The 21,841-nt window shown below is 41.9% G+C and overlaps 2 protein-coding genes across 2 annotated transcripts; both read right to left on the bottom strand.

Annotated features, from left to right (window-relative positions):
- Window positions 1-2,184: 2,184 nt before the first annotated feature.
- On the bottom strand, window positions 2,185-12,243 carry calb2a (calbindin 2a; the record flags this gene model as incomplete). Its single annotated transcript, XM_084477759.1, has 11 exons — window positions 2,185-2,301; window positions 2,851-2,922; window positions 4,692-4,745; window positions 4,928-4,967; window positions 5,078-5,133; window positions 5,831-5,908; window positions 6,079-6,135; window positions 7,510-7,590; window positions 7,927-8,016; window positions 8,202-8,278; window positions 12,153-12,243. 11 exons carry the CDS (start codon window positions 12,241-12,243, stop codon window positions 2,185-2,187), a joined length of 813 nt encoding a protein of 270 aa, XP_084333885.1.
- A 3,420-nt stretch (window positions 12,244-15,663) lies between these two features.
- On the bottom strand, window positions 15,664-21,591 carry pnp6 (purine nucleoside phosphorylase 6; the record flags this gene model as incomplete). Its single annotated transcript, XM_084477850.1, has 6 exons — window positions 15,664-15,863; window positions 17,395-17,585; window positions 18,171-18,346; window positions 18,700-18,803; window positions 19,187-19,350; window positions 21,557-21,591. 6 exons carry the CDS (start codon window positions 21,589-21,591, stop codon window positions 15,664-15,666), a joined length of 870 nt encoding a protein of 289 aa, XP_084333976.1.
- Window positions 21,592-21,841: the final 250 nt, after the last annotated feature.

Here is a 21,841-nt window from a genome sequence, read left to right as displayed (position 1 = left end):
TAACCTAGGGTGCAATTTTTCAAAAATGGCATAGCCATCCTTCAGCTTTTATTGAGTAAGATGAGTGGTGAGAATATCTGTTTTGCGTTGACTGTGCCTGCCTCTGTATGAAACTATTTGGATCAGGACATCTCTTCCCTGATATTCAGTCAATCAGAGGTGCGTGAAAGGCACTTCTTAACGGCAGAGAAATATGGAGGGAGCGGAGAGGGAGGGGATGTTTATGTTCAATTAAAAAGTCGCCTCTCTCGCTCTCTTTACATCTCTCTCATCTTACCTTCATCATCATTAAACGTGTTTGAAATCGTGGCTGATGATGTCCGCTGATTTCATCTGCCCAGACGGCAGAATGGAGTCCTGCTGATTAATGGATGTGGTTAAGCCTCACTGCTGCAGAGCTCACAGGGCCAGTAGCCGTGTTGTGTATTATTCAAGGAGATTTAAAAGCATGCCAACCCCATTAGCACCGGTCGGTGAGCTCACTAGTACTATCCAGCTTCCCGTCCTTACTATCCCAGATGGAATGTCGGATCCCAGAGGCTTGGAAGACTTTGTGTCAAAGATGAAAACATCTCCTGGTGATCGTAGCTTGAAGTGTGTACCTTCACCCCACCTCATTGGGGCAAGGATCTCGTTTTGCAAATTCATTGGGTGTTATTCCGTTTAACTATTGTCCGATAACGATTGAACTATATTTGGTACATTATATTCAAACACATAGTTAATCATTCGTAATATACTATCTCTCGATAGCATAATCATACTTGAGTATAATTGTGATTAGTTTCAGGTCGATTGTTATGCTTTGGAGACTTTAATTTCTATTATGTAAACATGCTAAGCTCTCATTTGGATTCCTTCAACTCCAAAATATGAATGACATACTGGAAGAAGTATCGGAAGAACAAATGGTATTAACTGTAAAGGGGAACACAATTAGACATCAATTAATGTAATGAAGTAAATGTGTTCTGAATGTTCTGAAGGTGTGTTAGAGCCCTTCACAATTGGCATCTATGATACATTGAGTGGGTGACGGTACATCTACTTCCCCTTTTGTTGCTGTTGTTGATCTGTGATACATTAAGTGGGAATGGTTACAGTACATCTACTTCACCTTTAGTTTAGGTTGATCTATGATACATAAAGTGTGAATGGTTACGGTACATCTACTAAGGTTGATCTTTGATACATGGTACAAGTATTTCAATTTCACTTTTCGTTTAGATTGACACTGAAGTAAAGCTCTTATAGGTTATTATTACAGCTGTTTTTACAGGGGTGGAGAATCATGTTCACTGAGGAACTCCAGAAAGAAATCCACATATCCACCTTCAGTTATCCAATAATTATGTTTACACAGCATTATCTTATCCACAAGATGTCTTTTATTATTGTTTTCAATTGACAGTATCAGCCAAAACTCAATGTTAGAAATTAAACCCAAACATGGTTAAAGTACAGAGGAGTATGGAACATGATGGCGTCCGGAGAAAGAAGTGTAGAAATCCTATAAGATCTATGGCTATAAATTGGATCAAAGGAAGTATGATAAAACAACAGTATCCTGTAAAGTCGCATGGTACTCACTCTTTTTTTTTTGTTGCAACGTTAAGTTAAAAGCAGGTAAGCAGGAATAGGGTAAAACACGGTATGTAAGGAGTATTATCGGGGTACACAATAGGGATCTTGAGACTTGAATGGTCTTTGTCTGGGTTTGGTAAGGTAAGGCATCAATGTGGGTTTGGGATGCAAAAATGTTACACTGATAGTGATTACAGTAAATATTTGGGTTTACCAGCCATTATGAATTGGTAGTGGTGGGCGCTATTACCTATATTGTAGATCTGAATAAATATATATATTTGCACGACCAATGATTGCAGTTGGCAGCGCCGAGGCCTTAACCGGGGGATTATGAAGCGACAGGGTCAGGTGGGGTTCAGCTATCACAGGGCAGTTAGCCTTACAAGTACGACAGTTTCAAGAGGAACAGCTGCTTTGTGCTGTCAGTGCACTTTTTAAATCTTTCCAAAGTAGTTAACATGAAGGGGGCGTGTCCGGCACATGCACCTGGGGTCCAATGCCAGGCTGCTGGAGGCGGGCGTGGTCTCAGGGGGGTGGGGATGGGGGAGGGGATTGGGCAGGCAGGATGAATGATGATTGGTGGAGAATCAGGAAGAGTTACACCATTGGCTCCCTGCAGAGGACTATCTCCAGCTCGCTGCGGTAGAGCTTGCCCCCGTCGGACAGAGCCATGATGCTCTGCTTGTAGCCCTGCAGGTGCTCCGCGTCCACCTCCTGAACACAAACATCATGTATGTTTACCAAGGACACCTTCAATTAGTAGCTATACTCTAACCGCTGACATCCTAACACGATGCTCTGCTTGTAGCCCTGCAGGTGGTCCCACCTCCTGAGCACAGCATGTCACCATCGTGGAGCAGGACAACTGGTACCACTACATTAACCACTGAGATCCTGATCAGGGAGGTCTTTTGCCTAACACAGTTTCAGCATTTGTTTTGGTGCAATTTCCCTTACAGCACAACAAGTCTCATGCTTTAGATTTTTAGCCCTTAGTATATAACGGCCCGATGCCCGATCTTTGGCAAATCGAAAAGAACCAAAGGACATCAGTCAAGCTGAAGAACACAGATATGATATGCCAGGCATTTTCTAACCATACACTTTGAATCACATGGTTTGAATGCCAAGTTCCATGCATCTATGAGCAATATCACATTAGGTGGTCTGGGAAGCAATCTAAGCATTTTTGTTTCTTCAATTGGAGGGGGGGGTACTGATTGGAACAGAAATAACACCAATATCTGGGGTCTCAAAAAATACCTTGTTGTTCTTCTGGTACAGGTCCCGTAGCAGAGCCTCCAACTCCTGCTCGTCAATGTATCCATTGCCATCCTGAGAGAAGGAGTCCATATCATCATAAAGAGTGTGGTAATACTTTACAATATAAGTACATTATCAGGGAAATAATATGAGTTAATGCAGAAATATGCAGTAACCAACAATTAACTAACAGTTAAATACCAGTAAACTCATGGTCTAGTTATCATTTACTAATGATGTTCATGTTAACTCAGGTATCAGGTAATCAGGTAAAGAATGTTTCATAGGGTTTGGGTTAACTCATAACCTTTACCCTAATTATTAATCATTAATGTGCCTTTATTTAAAAGTGTTACTAAAAGTAGACTTCCATTTTTAGTGGAATGCATCAAACTACTGTTCATCTCAATGTGCTCATGAGCACCACAGGAAGGACCTCTCTACTAAAGTGACTCGTTAAGAAGGTTCATCTTAGTGCGGCTAAGCCTTAGTCACATACAAATCCTGACGGGTTTGGGATTGGTTTCTGCTTTCAAAGGATTTGGAATCAGAAGACATGTTCTGCGAGTGTTTTTCAGTTTTATAAAAGCGTGTTTCACTCTAGTCCCCTGATATCTTCCTCCTATTCTCAGTCTGCAAGATGAGCCACCCAAAAGTTGGAGCAACTACCAAACATCGTCAGTAGAGATTTCTTCATTGTGTTCCATCATACATTTTGTTTAAAGCTCCCCATATTTCCAAGCGCTGGCAGGGAGAGCCGTGTTAGTGTTCAGTTGACCTGCTCTTGTTTTTGCCGACAGGCCGCTCTCACCCTCTCTAGCCTCAATTCTTTTAGCACCAGTGAAAGCAGTCAGCAGCTGCCTATGTTCCAGCTTTTAGACTCATGAAACTAATTACACACATAAACACTGAAGCATCGCTGACTGTGTCTACATGAGTGAACTGTGAAGGCTCATCTATAATCCAACAGTGGGCCCTACTCTCAGCTTATAGCCAATGCACTGTTACTATGAAAACAACCCCATATTGTTGTAGCAGATTAGTTCCACTGTGAGTGCTCAGCCATGGCACACATCATAAGATCTGCATATTAAACACGGAAGCGCCACTGACAAACAGAAGCCATTTGGCTGAATGTAGCAGACTGTGAGCGCTCAGTGATGATTGTTTTAGCTACACTGGATACTTCATTCATGAAAAAAGAATATAATAATAATAAACATACTTTAACCTTTTGAACCCTTTTACACTCCAGTGTTTTCCAAACAAATTCCCATTGTTGTCTCGTTTACATGCAACCAACCATACAGTCATACATTTTCCTATTGTGGAAAATGTGGTCATCAGCTACACCACATCAAAGTTTGGGTAAGAATCAGTGTTAAGTATTGCTCTTGTTTTGCAAGAGCAAAACTGGGTTCAACTCATGAAACTGGGCAGTGCCATGCAAAAGCTTCTGTGTCTTCTTTTCATTTAATTTCTCTAGCGGCTTACACAACACAACACAACATTTTCCCCAACCCAATTCAGATTAAACCACGCCCCCAAGTGTAGTGATTGGACAAACAAGCCAGCAAGTATGGCTTGCTGATTGTCGTTGTAGTTGATTAGCTTTGATTAGCTAGATTCACACCCCACATTACCCCCTTTTGTTTTTATACACACCTGCTGGTTCAGTGACCATTCACAGCACATGGTTATTTGGAGGTTGGGGATCATTTAAATTCAAATAAAACTTCAAATTTGACTTTTTGGTGATTTGAACCATGAGCTAGGTTAAAAAACGATGTCACAATTTGTTCAACATGAAGATAACAGAAGACAGACAAGAGGAGTCTTACCTTGTCATAGTAAGTGAAGATGGCATTGAACTGCTCAGTGGTCAGTTTGACACCCTAGAAAACCAAAAGTTTGCCAGTTTTGTGAGGATTTGAATAGAAGAAGTCATCTTTATAAATATCATACAGCTTCAATTTTCTGAACCAATACACTTTTGCATTATTTTCTACAATTTGATATAGTTTGTTTCCTCCTATAAAAAGGGTTTGCTGCCCTAAAGCATATCCCACAGTCCTACCTGGAACTTGAGGAGGAAGTTCTCCTGGACAGGGAGCAGCCTATAACAGACACAAAATGAGTCTGTTAGGTACTGAATGCAAAGGTCTTTGTTGTAGACGATGTTTACAGGGGCGTTTCATGAATCAAGCCTGGTGAGACTGTTGTGTACCTCGCCATCTCTGACAGTCCCAGCTTCCCATCCCCATTGAGGTCAAACATCTTGAGCTGTGACAGAGAAGGGACACAGAACATGTTGAGGAAAGGATGTATTCTCTGAAATCATTGCGACTCTGGGAGATAACCTGACTAGCCGTGTGCTTTAAAAGCTTTCGAAAGGGATTTCTTCGTGTTCAATCATAGAAAGAAACTATTTCCCATCTGCGCAGACATGGACCATCAATCATAACGGTAGCGAGAATGACATAGGACAGTTTTTTCCCTCTGTAAAGCTGTGGCAAATCAGGAGCTGCTTGGCAAGTCTTGGTTCAGCTAAACCAGGTCAGGCTTTGAGGCTTACAAGGGTAAACAGATGTTGGCACATCTGGGCATTGAACACATCACCTGAGGCTCGGAGTGACTTCATCACTCAGGCCTACACGTCTGCAACCATCAACGCTTTTGTTATCCACCTTGCATTATGCTTATTATCTTATCAACTCCATTTCTGACAGACACATACAATGATGCTACTTCCATGTTTCAACTGTCTTCAGAATAAATAAAGCAACACAACCCTTGATGCCTATTCTAGCGCCACAACGCCCTGAGGGCTATGCAGGAGGGTAGAAACATCTGGGATGGGGAATTTGTCTTTATCCTGCTTATCGTGTATCTACCTCATTTTTCACTCATTGTTCAAAGGAAACGGAAGGAGAAGCGTGCTTGTGTTTGTGTGTGGAGCGGGAGAGAGCAAAGGATTTACGATAGTCTGTGTGTACTCCTGGAGCTTCTGGTCGTCATAGTGCCTGTTCGCTTTCTTCAGCAGGTCTGATAAAAAACCCTGGACACAGAAAAGGATGCAGACATGGGATGACAGTGCTCTGTCTTAAACCATATCCATGTCAAGGCTAGCACAGGAATAGCACAGGGGCATATTGGTCAGCAATATCTGTACACTTTGGAGATTAATAAATGGCTTGTCAAAGTAGAAACCCCAAAAATAAGTCATACCTGCAGTTCATTTGCTTCAATGTAGCCACTGCGATCTGTATCATACCGCCGCCATGCCTATCACATTGAACACACAGATGCAACACATCCGTCAATAACCATTTTATTAGAGCGCATTTACACGGCACATGTCCAATGAGTCGCCCCCCTGCCCACAGCGGCTACATGGCTCCCCAGCCTCCCGTACTCAGCTGAGGGTCCTCCAAGGAGGTCTGAATCGGTCCCTGGAGGAGGATTAAAAACCCTGCCTTTCAGCCATCTCTCTCTCTCTCTCTCTCTCTCTCACTCTCACTCTCTCACACTCTCTCTCTCTCTCTCTCTCTCTCTCTCTCTCTCTCTCTCTCTCTCTCTCTCTCTCTCTCTCTCTCTCACAAACACACATTCAAATCCAATCCTAGCTGTCTTCTCCACAGACCACAGGGCAAGAGCCAGACCAATGCAACACCAACACAGGGACATTTAAATTAATGTTTTAATCTAGCAGCTGTCGCTATCTTAAGAAGGGCACCTTATCAAAGATGGATGGGCTGATTCCTCGCCCTCTCAACCCGCCTCCCCTTCCTGTTCTCCCCTCCTCCTGGCTGGGCTGAGAGGGGCTACAGTGGACTTATCCATTATATATGCTTGCCGAAAATAGATGGTTCAGCTTCCCTTTTCTAACCCTTGTGTAAAAACACCATCACACCACCTCCTCTCTCTCGCTCTCTCTCTGTCTCTCTTTCTCTCTCGCAATGTTTCTTTCTATATTTCTCTCATTGTTTCTTTCTCTTATTGTCTCTATCTGTCTTCCACTCTCAATGTCTTTATCTCTCTCTCTGTCCTTCTCTCTCTCTATGTGTCACTCTTTCTGTTCCCTCCTCCCACTAAAGTCTTTCATTGTCCCACTGACATTTTGCCTGTAGTTTCACTTGACTCTCTCTGCTATTATCGGCCTCTTTTCCTTCTCTCTCAGTCTCTTTTTGTCTCTCTCTGGCTCTCTCTCTTTCTTTGGATTGTCCCCCCGACCTGCTGAATATGTTTTGAAAGAGGCCTTTGTCATTAAAACTGTATACCTGAACCATCTAGCCACTAGAGGAAAAAACATCACATGCACTACACAATATTGCTATGTTTAGATTGTTGGATGGAATTTATTTCAGCAATTTACATATTTTTCAAATCTTCCATCTAAGCAGTGCCCACAACCACCAAAACAAATGTTTTTTTTCTAAAAAAGATATTGTACTGTGGTAATGTTATGTATCATTAACATTATTACTTACTAGCTTTGGCCCAATCTCCATCTTGGATATAGTGCAACATGATAGATACTTGATACACATGTGTTGTAATGTAATCTTAATGAAGAAACACAGATATACTCACGCATACACACACACCCACACAAACGCAAGCACACACACACACACACATACATACACCCACACTTACCGCCATGAATTCGGCGCTGGAACCAACAAACTGTCTGAAACAGAGCAGGAAGTTCTCTTCAGTTGGGAGGATCTGGGCGAGCTAGGAGACAAGATGAAGAGAAACAGTCAAACATAGAGAGAGAGAGAGAGAGAGAGAGAGAGAGAGAGAGAGAGAGAGAGAGAGAGAGAGAGAGAGAGAGAGAGAGAGAGAGAGAGCGAGAGAGAGAGCGCAGGAGCTAGAAAGGGAGACAGCCTTTTTTCGAAGTGGAACAATAATGAAAAAAAATTACGAATTTTGTACTTTGATGAATCCTTCATACCATTACCGCTGTCTGATAGATTCATAGCAGGTTTATTGCTAAGGTAATAATGCATATTCTACACTAGCCCTGCTGTAATTAAAATGTAAAAGAAAAGCAGCGGTCACAACGCCTACCTCGGACATTTCAATGCGGCCATCTTTGTTCTTGTCAAAGTTCTGCATGAACTCCTTCATCCTTTCTCTGAATGTGGGGTTAGTGGGGTCCTATGAGACACACACACACACACACACACACACACACACACACACGCACACACACACACACACACAGCGGCACACAATGCATAGGCTATTTTCATCAATGACAACGACAACCACAAATCGGTGAAAGTCAAAGCTTCTAGAAGCATCTGAACCAGCCAGAAAGAATGTATGGTTCCCTCACTCACCACCCCTGCTCCTCTCCGGGCCTCCTCCAGCTCCTTGAAGAAGTTCTCCAGCTCCTTCCCCTCGATGAAGCCGTTGCCTATAGGACACAGGAATGACAAATGACACGGGCGCAGGGACGCTGACAGAGGTGAGATCATCTGTGGAAGCATTAGTGTCAGGGGTCAAAGGTCAGGGTGGACACTGGTGTCCAGAACAATAATGAGAAAGCTGCACGTCTTCTGTGGCCAGGAAATAATTCAAACAAGCTTTTACTGATCTTATCAATAGTCGTGATGGAAATGGGTTGTTCTAAGTTTACTTGGGAGGCTTTAAGGTGCTAGAGGAAGAGATGTAAACACTCAAGAGGTGATGGTCCATCACCTTCTTTGTCTTGAGTTAGAAGCATAGACCAGTTGCAGACACCTTGTTTGGAGATGCATCTCTAAATTGACCATCCTATGACATGAAATTTAAACATAACCTTGTTGTATCGTTGAATGTCCAGAGATTTGAGACATTATGAGTTGTGAGGTTTTCCAAATCAAGGACTATCCTATCCTAAAGATGGGAATAAAATACACTGTTTTTGAATTTAATTTCCTTGCAAATTAAGGTCATTCGTTTTATTTAGGGCAATGATGTGCACCCTGATTCAACTGAATCTGCTTTAGGATTGGTCCAGTAACACCATGCCAATACGGCGGGCTGCTGCCTGGTGGAACAGAGGGCTCCAAATGACCTGATTGGCTGCTTCAACAAACCACTGGAAAGCAGGTGTGCTTTGTTAAAGATTGCAATGCTTTATTCTTTCTTCATCACTTAACCTTAATTCTGGTTAATCTGTCTGTGTGCGTATGTGTGTGTGTTTGTGTGTGTGTGTACACTCAACATAGCTCCTTTCTCTTCTTTATCTCACCAGCATTTTCTATTTGCATGTGTCTGTGCATGTGAATGTGTCTTTGTGAGCAGATGTTTGTATGTGTGTGTGTGTGTGTGTGTGCATGTGTGTGCATGCATGTGCGTGTGGGTGTGTCTGTATGTGAGAGAGAGAGGCAGGCAATGACATTCTTAGCTGCTGTAGATAATTTTCCCTGTGGGTCTTATTGACATTTTACTCAGAGATGATGCATTGCAATCAAATCACCTGCTTGACCACTTCACTGGGTCAGATACGATCACCTATTAAACCAACTGCACCTACGCACAGGTCCTAGCTCTTGGAGAGAGTGGGATTTGCATACCAAATCAAGAGATTATTACCCAAGCCAGCCATTCAGATTTCTCTAACAATAGCTTTCTGCACGGTAGCCACTGTATGTAGGGTTAAGCAATAGATTGATTACATAATCCTCACACATCTGCCCATGAGACAAAACCATATGCTGAATGTACCTTAAAGGGTTGTTCTCATGAAATGTGCAGTGACCTAATTAGTAATGGCATTTAGTTGTCTTAGTAAGTCCTAAAGAATAGATATATATTTGCTGTGAGTGGTAGCATGTTCAATCTTTAAAACAAATGTTAAATATGTAAATACCAAACTTTTAAAAATCTTGAGGTGATTTCATCAACATGCATTTTGAATTCACCACAATTCTTGACTCAACATTGAGACATTTTAAGACACAGGTCTTATGACATATAATTCTCAATGGCACTGGGGAGTTTGTCAGTTTCATCATCCATGTGATCTTGGGGCCTCATATGTATATCCATCGTAGCTAGGAGCTGTTGATTCTGTCTGAACAAACAAATTATCCCTCTTGTCCTCCTGCCCTGGGGACACTCCCAGCTATAAGGGACAAATCAAACACTATCCAAATCCACATCATTGTACTCCTTGCATTTGATTTGCAAAGTGGGGTTGCAAATGGTATGTAAAATGGCCGGATCACTCAAACACCTGGGACACCTGGTACACCTGGGCTCCAGTCCATTAGTCAACAAAATGACTTTTCTAACCCCCTTCCTCCAACAGGGCTCCAGTCCAATACAAAATGACCTTTTCTAACCCTCTTTCTCGACCTTGAGCGAAAACGTCACAAGACCAAGGAAAGATGACCAAGGAAATGAGAATTCATGAGGACTGAGGAAGTGAATCTGGCTGATCTACACTAGGCTAATCATGAAGACTGAGGAGGGGAATGATACTGATTTACACTAGGCTAATTAAGTGACGGCAGAAGATGGTGCGTCACTTTAAACAGCAAAGTAACAGTTTTAGCTTTGCCACGGTATAGCAACAATTCTTTGATGCCACAAGGAATTGTTCCTTGCTGCCGCAAGGAATTGTGGGACACATTTTTGCCTTTAATCTAATAAAGGGTGGTCCAATGTACCCTATGCTATAGGAGAGAAGAAAGGAAGCATTGCAGAACCATTCCTTACCGTTTACAGAATTCAAACAGTCATTTCAGGGTCATTTCCCTCAGTTAGGAACCTTCCTAAGCAAAAATACTATGGGCGCATGTGGAAGTAGGCCTACTGGAAAGATAATAAAGCTCATGCTCTAAAATGCCTGACCACTACGGGACCCTGCCTATCATAATAAGACTCAGAATCCCTGTCTCAATATCTTTCATTATTGGCTGCCATGCCATTTATTTCTTTAGACCTACTATATACTTTGTTATTTGCATTTGTATTTATTGCTGTTTGGATGTCTAATCTGGATCTCAATTTATCACTGGCAAATAATACAGCAATGAGTTGTGAGAAAGGTAATTGGCCAGGGAAATGTTCCTGCCCAAACCCCTGGCAGCACATTTTAATTGGATTGGGAGTCATAGTTGTTGCTAGAGAACTCCTGGTAACCAAGGGGTTGGTAACCATCATATGTGATAAGAGCTTCTTCCAATTAGGAGGCTTTCCTGGTTTAATTGGCACTGTTCATTTTTCACGACCCACAGACACTTGCTCTTAAGGGTTGACTTCGTTTTGTGGCATTCAGATCTATTCTTTTTTTCTTTATTAATACATTTCCGAAAATTTTGAAAAAACGTAGAAACCACGCTGGGCTGTCCTGTCGAAGGTCGACATCTTATTGGCCTAACACAACGAATTTCATAACTTTTTTTGGTCATCAAAATTGTAGTCGTGGGCGTTTGAGAAATGATATGTGTAAGTAATTGTTCGTTGCTTTAGGTGGAAAAAAGCAACGAGCACTTACTTACAAGAAGCATTTAGATAACTTAGAATTAGTAGGCCTACGCGGGAAAGTAGGTAGGCATATTTGTTTTCAGCCTCGTCATAGGCCTAGGATATTACGACGCTTTACATTTTATTAATACACGGGTTGATGATGATTATGAGGATGATTGTTTATATTATTTATTATCATTAGGCTACTACTAGGTATACTATTGTTTTTTTTATCATTAAGGAGCTGTCGAGGTTATAATGTTGTACTTGAGATAGCTTACTCGGCGGTGCGTGTCAAGGTTGCAGCGTTGCGAATAATACGCACACACACATAGGCACATACACATGCGCTGAGACAGAGCGAGAACGAGAGAGGGAGAGATAAAGATTTGATAAATATATATAAAAAGAATAATACTAAATATCAATCGCAATTTAGAACCACATTTAGAACCATTTATGAATGTTTAGACGAATGAATTAACGAATGAATGAAATTGTAATTTAGACACGATGATAATACATTATTGAAGTTTTGGAATTTATTCATTTGCACATGCATATGAAATGGAATTAAATGTAGCCTTATTATAAGTTAGACTTGATCGTACTACTCTTGGGAGGGATAATGAGGTAGCCTATTCTGAAAAAAATAGATTCTAATTAACTTTATTAGTAGGCTATTTTATAGCCTTCAGACTACTTTTCTCAAAAAAAAAAAGCTGATCTGATTCACCTACGAATTCACCTACGAACGGCGTGATTTTAATGATTGCAGTTATTTACAATATTCAGTTTCTACAACTTTTGTCCAAAATTGTCTGTCCTACCATCAGCGTCGAAATGTTTCCAGATATCGAGGAACTGGGATGCTGTGCACTCGGCCAGGTGAAGATGAGGAGGCTGTGCCTTGTTTGCCATGTCGTCGACAGAGAGGAGATGAACAGCCGTAAGTCCTTCGCGCCACAAAATCCTCGACTAACTTTTCACTGTTCCAAGCGAACCCACACTGTGCTCCTCGTGCGGGCGGACCGGCGCTTTTTAACCCCCACGCGACACGTGCAGTTCTGCTAAGCGACCACAGGGGGCGCTTTGCCACCACGTACAGTCAAATGAGTTACAACGCTGTGTTCGTGTGTGTCTGTGTGTGTGAGTGAGTGTGTATGTGAGTGTGTATGTGAGTGGGTAGGTGTGTGTGTGTGTGTGTGTGTGTGTGTGTGTGTGTGTGTGTGAGAGAGTGGGTAGGTGTGTGTGTGTGTGTGTGTTGTGTGTTTGTGGGTGTGCCTTTGAAAGGTACCGTACTATTCTATGCATTGCAGCCCAGTCGAACTGTGCAATTAGATTAGCTAAGAATAGATAGAATAATATATATTTTGATATATTTATACAAACACACACACACACACACATATGCACCTATATATAGCCCTATATATAAAGGCTATGCTGTTGATCCATCTATATATATATCTATATATATATATAGATATATATATATATATGTATATATATAGATCTATATAGATCTATAGATATAGCTCTATGTATGTTGTATATTTATGTATATATACATAGGTATCAACATCTATATTATACATACAGATATATTGTATAATAGATAGATAATTCTAATGCTCTCTCTTTCATTCTCTCCACTCCCTGTGTGTGTGTGTGTGTGTGAGTGAGAGTGTTTGGAGAGTGGGGTGGGGTGGGGGGCGGTTGCATATGAACTGTGCAAGCGGGCAAGACAAATTCAGTTTTTTTGTTCCGTGCATCTGTGTGTAGGCCCATCTAAGCATGTCGGGCGTCTCTATTCCCCTGGTTCGCCCTCGTACGCAACTCTCAAGGCTTGACTGGCAGGGAGGAGAGCTTCAAACACTTGATTAGAGCTCAGACACTAATCACATACCCTATGCTGCCGTGAGCTCCTGGCAACGGCTCCCTGTAAGACTGGTCCCGTGGTGTCTTCTCTGTCTCTCTTCGAAGCCCACAGTAATCAATAGCAGAGACTGCGGGCACATGCATTAGGGCCTCATTACAATACAGACGAAAGAGCCACCTTAACACACACACACGCACGCTCAAACACACACGCATACACACGAGTTCATGCAAACACACACATGCACGCAAACACACAAGCATAGTACACACAGACATTTGTGCATGCAAATAAAGACACACACACACACACACACACACACACCTTAACAGCGAATTGTGCTCAAAAAACCCTCCGTCCCTCCATTTTGTTTTCCTTGTCATTCCATCACCTCATCACCTCTGGCTGTGAGTGTCCTTTAAGCCCTATCTGGTCTCTTTTCCCTCTCTCTAGGACTTCTGTGTCCAGCTCCTCTAAACACAGCTACTCCGTCAGGCTGCGTTCCTGTCCTCTTCGTTTCCATCCCTCATTCAAAGCAGGTCAATTCAACTGTACCTCAGAGTCAGCAACCCTTTGCAAGTCGTAGCACATTATGAACTATATGTGAATGTTTGGTTGTGTCTGTGTATGTGTGTGAGATAATCTGTGATCTCTGTCATTTCATATGCTAGGAGTAATAACGTAATAACATGTGGCCCAAGGTGTTGCCATCGTCAGGCTGCCTCTGTCACATTATTCATATTTAATGCTTCCGCTACTATGAATTATGTTACATAATTCATATAATGAGGTTGCGGCTTGGGAGCTGCCGTTTTCATTCAGCATTAAAGTTCTCTTTAACGGTGCTCTTCTACAATTCACTGTCAACATATATACGTGTGTATCTGAAACTGTGGGATATGCATCAACACAAAGTGAGATTTGCAGATCCGAGGCACATTCCACGTGTGTGACCATATAGAAAACCTGTAAGGGAGGGAGTGAGACAAAGACTCAAGAGGAACAGGAGGGTTGTGTGTATGCAGCGTGAATACAGGGGGGGTGGCGGGGGGGAGTACTGTGTGTGCCTCCATGGTCCTGATGAGAGTGTCGGCACAGAGTGTGTGCATGTGGCAGGGAGGGGGATGGGGGTTTTTCCTTTTACAGTCCCCCGTTTCAGTTTTTATCATTTTCTTCCTTGGTATTGACCTTCCGTACAACGGCAATACATTTATTTCTCGCCATTTATTTATTGAAAGTTACATTTGAGAGATTCCCTTCAAGGAGTACATCTTGTTTAAATCTTAATGTGAGACATACCTTTTAATTAAAAGACAAAAAAATAAAGAATTGCCAATCATTTCTAGGCAGACAGGTCGTAAAACAAGGTCTCAAATCAGAGCAGTAATTCCAAAACCAGGAATCCAGAATCCGTTGTTTCCCCATTATCAAATGCAGAGTAAAATTGCATTCCTGAGTGAGCATTATCTGTCTGGTACCGCTGTTGTGTAATCATGAGGATACCATTGGTCTAGACCTGAGGGAGGGCATTGTCTTGTATGTAAATGTCTGTGATATGTGTTATAAAGTGCCTGAGAGGTCACTTCCTGACGCTGGTGTTTAGGTCTCTCTAGGTCTCTCTTGATATAAGACTTATAAGGTCTAGACTTTTTCAATTGTGTGATCGTGCCAACTGTGCAGCTATTTTTAGGCAAAATGCTTGATCCATCAAATAGAGCTTCTGAAGAGCCTTCTCACAAGACCGTGTTTGGGGTGTCCCCTCATCTTCCTTCCCCATTGAAATGCCCTGAGGACTGGGAAGCTTCCACATCCAATACAGACGATGCTGCAACTCACATGGAGTTTATGAATCAATGAACATTAGAACAATAGAAACAGCTTCATGGCTAATTTCTCTGGTTTTATTATGGATAAAAAATATACACATATTTAGCAACTTTAATATATATATATATATATATATATATAAAAGATATATCTATATATCTATATATATATAATAGATATATTTATATTAATTAATTCCCTGATTATTCCTTGATTATTAGTTCAAGTAACTACGTTTTCTTTCTGCTTCACTTGTTCGGACTGCCAATGAGAATATTTCATAGAATTCAGATGGTCTTGCATTGTAATTACTTAAATAATAATAAATACACATTTACCCTACACTTAAAAGCATATTTTTTGTAGAAGTGATAATCAAATACTATATCCAACCTCCTTGATAATGCCTGAACCCAAACAACGATTGAAACCAGGCTGCAGGCTGAATCTAAACAAGGGGTCAAGGTTAAGGTGCATTCACTCAAGCCTCGGACAACGTGCGTTTGACGGTGGTTTGGCGGTGTGCTGCCAAGCACAGCACATTTAAAACTCACACAAAATCAGCTGCAGCTTTAAGCATTCCTGCTTTCGGACTGTGCAGCCAATCTACCGGTTTTCACTTCTTCGGGATCCTACTGGATCTTGGCTACGATTTTTGTGACAAGCGCTTGGAGGACCTTGGTGCGCATGCGGGTGGTCTCCAGCACCTCGGCGTGGTTGGCCTTCTGCTTACTGTCGTAGTCGGTCACCACCATGTTGGTGATGAGCGAGAGGCCCAGGACACGCAGGCGGCAGTGGCGGGCCACCACCACCTCCAGCGCTGTGCTCATTCCTATTGACACACGCACGACACATTGCAACATGAGGTAACACTCAATGACTTGACGTGGTTGATAGACACAAAAAATGTTTGGTTTCGATGAGTTTGTTTTATTTGTATACATTTTTATTTAGTGTTTTTTGGCTTCCTGTAAGGAATGTTAAGTTGACATCACACTGTGTTGAAGGGTATGGTGAACGGGCCGTGTTTAGAAGCACTCTGCCTCTGTTGTTCTGTTATGTCTCACTAGATGGCGCCTGGCATGACATACCTTCACATAACACTTATTATAGTCTGCTATTTAGATGTGTCAGGGCACGGGTAGTGGGCTACACTAGTGAAGATAAGTTGACTCCCTATGCCCTGGTACATACAGGAGCAGACCCATAATTGTAAACCTTGTAAATTGACCAATAATGTTATAAACAACACCTGTGTTGACATCAGCATTTATTGTAATTACTATGCACATCAGAGCGACTACATTGATTCACTGCAGTGCAGACTATAACTAAGTTAACTAAGTAATTTTAGTTTAAAGGAGCCACTCACTGCATAATGTGTCCTTGAAGATGTAAAAAAGTACAAAGTACAACACAATTAAATTCATATCCTGAATGAGATGAATGGAAAGAATGAGTTGACGACAGCATGCCAGTGTGTATGCCAGTGTGGGAGAGAGTGTAGAGATTATGAAGGCCCTTTTCTCCAGGCACTTTTGGACTGAGCTCTTCTGGGTACTCACTGAGAGCCACCAGCCAATGCAGATTTCCGCAGCAGCTACATACATTCAAAGGCTTTTGTCTTTTCTCGTTCAAAGCACCATTACTAACTCTGAATAGAAGAAGTAAGTTGTTAGGACGGTTTACGTAATTTCTGCCTCAACTTACACTACCGTCTTGACCAATCACTGCACACCTGCATCACTCATGGTTGCTCTGGTTCTAGGGCAGCACCTGCCCTCAAGTAGGCGCTAAATATTTCAGATGAAGAACTGAGAAGCAATGAAAGGTTCTTCTGGTCCAAAAGTGCATAATGGTTACTAAGCACTCAGGCTAGGAAGAACTAGAAAGCTTTTAAAGGTGCTTAATTTTAACACTATTATTATAGTGAAATGCGCTTAGAATATCAGTTTTAAGATGCCTGCCTCTGTATGAGACCATTTAGATCTGAAAACACTCCTGTCTCATTTCTGACCAATCAGGGCAACTCTTCCCTGATAGGTTCGGGAAGCCATTGTGTCTGTCAATCACAGGTGTGTGAAATGAACCCTTTGCATGGAAGGGAGGGAGCAGAGAGGGAGGGGATGTTTTTTTGGTGGTTTTCAAAATGTATTTTCTGCTCTCTCACCCTAAGCTTTAATCTTACCTACAGCCGTTTGAAATTAGGCATTGCTAAATAAAAACATAAATAACATATACATATGATATGCTATTGTAGCAATTCTTATTGCATCAATCATACAATCTACAGTATATGGATTTGACAGTATTATGATATGATCACTACAGCCATATAACTGCTGAGACGAGCTGCCACTCACCCACTGCGTCAGCTCCCAGGGTCCGCAGAGCTCTCCCCTCTGTGACGCTTTCGAAGGTGGGGCCGCTCACCATGCAGTAGACCCCCTGCTGCATGAAGGCCCCGATGCCCTGCTCCTCGGCCGTCTGCTTGGCCATGGCGATCAGGTCAAGGTCGTAAGCGTCGGACATGCAGAGAAAGCGCTCACCAAACCTGGGGACAGAGAGAGACCGCTCGCTGAATGAACCCCGTCACGTGATTGGCTAATGCTTGGGCCAATGTTGATGCCAAGTGCTGTTTTATTTCCCTTGTTGCATACTGTATGGTGTATGTACTTTAGGCATGAGAGCTATGATGTATGCCTTACACAGCACACTTGAGAAACTATGTTCAAGATAAGGAAAATGCTAAAGGTAATCCATTTTTACCCGGTGCAAGCAACAAACAAACAGACCAACCAGTCAACTTAACCAATTTCAACTGCTAGATGGATCTCCTAGGAAATGCCCTGCAGAGTTAGGGAAGTTAGAGATAAGGAAATAGTCTGAGCTCTCGGCCACAATGACAGTAGGTGAAGCTAATACATGCAGATCACCTGCACGCACCTACAGACGCACACGCAGACATAGGCAAGCACCTGTATAAATAATACTTGTGAGACATTAAATCACAAAAAAAGAACATAATGTAATCATTTTACTTAAGAATTTTTGGACCGCTTATTTATTGACGGAAAATTCTAAATGTACTTTATTTCGAAAGATGTCTTATTAGAGAGAAGTAAGATGCATTCTGAACCTGTCTTCATTGGGGCCACACAGAGGGTTGTTTCCCACCAGGCCCGGCAGGTTGATGTGGTCCTTGATCAGCATGATGTCGCCCACCTTGTAGCTGCTGTTGAGGCCCCCGGACGCGTTGGTCAATATCAGCGTTTTCACGCCGAGCAGGGAGAACACACGCACGGGGTACGTCACCTGGAAGCACACACGCACGCATAAACGCATTTTATTACTTTCTCTTTGTATTTAAAGTAATAAAAAGTTTAAAAAGTTTAAAGTAATAAAAAGGTGGTGCCATGGACATAAAACATTCATCATGGCAATATGTTATATTGTTTTATACCACATCATAGCTTGTAAAAGCTATGATGACATTGATATACAATGGAACTGAGGCCAGGGTCAGAGTACATCACACTACGGCGAGCATTAGGATTGAATATGATCCAAAAGAGATCAATTATCACACATGATAAGTTAGGTGTGAGTAGTTGCAAAGTAGGTGCAAGGGTTTCATATTGTAAAGAGCTTATTTATTAATAAATCACCTGTTTTAGGTCATAGCCTTCGTAGGTGTGGAAGCGCCCCTGCATGCAGACACACTGCCGGCCCTCCAGGGTCCCAAACACCAGTTGACCCTCATGGCCCTCCACTGGAAGCACACACACACAAGCACAGACAAAGGCACACACACACACAAACATAATGCATCAGTGATGAAGCACACACACACACACACACACACACACACACATGCAGACACACAACACACATCTTGTGCAAGATGGCCAATGTGAAAGTACAGCGTGTGGTGTGAGGAAATTCAACAACGCATTACATAATAAGTGATTTATAAACACAATGATCCCAACCATTATTCATCCATTATGATGCACATGAACGCCCATACACACACACGCGCATACACACACACACACACACACACACACACACACACACACACACACACACACACACACACACACACACACACACACACACACACACACACACACAGGTGCAAAGAGCTCTCACCGGTGGTTTGGGGGAAGTTTGGGATGTCTCTGTAGGCGAAGACGACCTTGTTGTCCAGCAGCTGTGCCAGTCCACCCAGCCCAGAGCCACAGATGATGGCCACTTCAGGACGCTGCTCCGTCTGGGAGCGCAACCAGGAGGCCGTAGCTTCATAGTCCTCATAACTGTGTGGAGGTATTGACAAATATACTGATGATATAATAACTATACATCATAGCCACCCACCCCCCTGGAAAATGTTTGAAATAACAAAGGGGGTGACTTTGCCAAGGAGGGTTTTGTGTACAACATATCTGTTTTAACTTTAACTTTTTTGTCAATGGACTCAAAATGCAGGCCTGGTGCAATTGGCATCATGCCATTAACACACAGTTCTTTAGCAGCCCTCGTCTTAACTTAACTCCACACACACACACACACACACACACACACACACACACACACACACACACACACACACACACACACACACACATACACACACATACTGCAAGTAAGTTGGGAAATATTGTTTGACCACTTTAATAAGTGATTCATAAACACAATGTACCCAGCGAGGATAATAAAAACCCTGAATGAAATGTAGATAAGAATAGACAGATGACATAAAACAAAGGCGAGTATTGTTTGCAAAAGTCAAAAATATACAATACATTCAAAGATGAACGATCAATCATGGGACAGGATGAGCATATGTAACCAAGGCATGGAACCGGAGAGAATCAGGAACATTTAAACCAAGTTAGTTTGTAAAAGACAATAAATATGTTATGCAGAAGTAGCATTTCAAACCCACTTTAGGTCTACAAAATGTCTCAACACATCCGTGTTGTGCTCACACATGCACTGACCTCATAACCGTGCAATATTGTGCAATGTCTGACCTCATAACCGTGCAATATCTGTATACTGTGCAATATCATTACTCTCTTTTTCTATTCCGTCATAATGTGTATTTTCAATGTGCAATAACCCAACAGTATTACTATTTATTCTTGATTATCTAATCATGGATATGTATATCATGCTGCAGAACTATGCACCTTACCTTATTTATGCACTATTTATTGTGTATTTAGTGTATTTCTTATTGTGTATTTATATTTTTCTATGCACTGAGAGGGAGATGCTTTTAATCTCATTGTACTTGTATAGTGAAAAATAAAGGCATTCTATTCTATTCTAGCGGTGAAATACGGCCAATACGTTAGGGGGCTGGCCACGGAACTGTCCGTGGTGCTGCAGTATCGCCGTACTTTAGTGAGTCCGTTGGACTAACAGAGACCCCATCTCTTCATGTCATTGGTTGACGTGGAAACTTCATTGACGGGGCCACTTCTTGGAATTCAAATGACTAGGAAGGGGAAAGCAGTGCCCTCATATAAAAAGTAGATTACGCTGCACTTGTTGCGTTTATTGCCTTTAGGGCAGTGAAATCAGTAGTGTCTCTTTCACTTTCTCTTTAAATCGAGCCCACATTCTCACGCATATTGAGGAATATTTGAATTAAATTAAATTAACATTTGAGTATTGCTCCCTGGACAGTACAAAATCCAACAAGTTCTTATATTTTCTATTTTGCATGAACAGAACCAAATATAAGGGCTGACCCTGTGATAGGTCAGCGAAAGGCAAATAGTATGACTGTGTGTATGATGAATTCTGCTATGGAAGAGGATTAGGGCCACACATAAGAAAAAAAAAATGGAGTTCTAACTTTATTCTTAACGTTTAGATTAAATTCAGAATTCTGACTTTAAAGTCATAATTCTGAGAATATTCTGAATTGAATCTAAACGTTAAAGTCAGAATTCTGTATTTAAATTCAGAATTCTGACTTTAAAGTCAAAATTCTGAGAATATTATGAATTTAATCTAAACGTTAAAGTCAGAATTCTGACTTTAAAGTCAGAATTAACTGATGCGAGGAGTGGGATGGGTTGAGTGACTTTAAAGTCAGAATTAAAGTCAGAATTATGACTTTAACGTTTAGATTAAATTCAGAATTCTGACAGAATTCTGACAGAATTCTGAGAATAAAGTCATAATTCTGACTTTAAAGTAAGAATTCCATAGTTCTGACTTTAAAGTCAGAATTCTGTTTTTATTCTCAGAATTCTGACTTGAATCTCAGAAGTCAGAATTCTGAGAATAAAGTCAGAACTCATATATATTTTTCTTATGTGTGGCCCTAATCCTCTTCCGTAGTTCTGCACCAATTTGTGGGGGCCACAAAGTTCAGTGAATATCATTGGAACTCAGCGTTTAACAGGCTACTATGGCAAACATATGAAAGAACCCTTTCACCCTAACCCTAGGTGTATTCTCCTCCATGCAGCCTGTTGCTATTAGCTACCATTCGCATCTTACCTGCACCGATTGGACGCTGGCGACGTGTTTTCCATATCTGATCAATGGGATGGTTTTACAGATGCGAGGAGTGGGATGGGTTGAGTGGAGTTGAAAGCTGGATAGAGTTTGTAAGTAGTGTGCTGGTTAATGAGACTCCGCGGGGATCACACTTGGTAAAGTCAAGTGGGCTGGGATGACAGGGGGCGGAGACGGTCCAAATGTCCAAAACACATGTAGGACAGACAGGGAAACCTGCCTCGAGCCCTGCTCGGCGGACACCAGGAACGAGAGCGGGTGGAAACA

The sequence above is a fragment of the Micromesistius poutassou genome, assembly GCF_964030765.1.
Source record: "Micromesistius poutassou genome assembly, chromosome: 13".
Classification (NCBI taxonomy): Eukaryota; Metazoa; Chordata; class Actinopteri; order Gadiformes; family Gadidae; genus Micromesistius; species Micromesistius poutassou.
The sequence above is the reverse complement of the archived record's forward strand: the minus strand, read 5'-3'. Positions and strand labels throughout refer to the sequence as shown.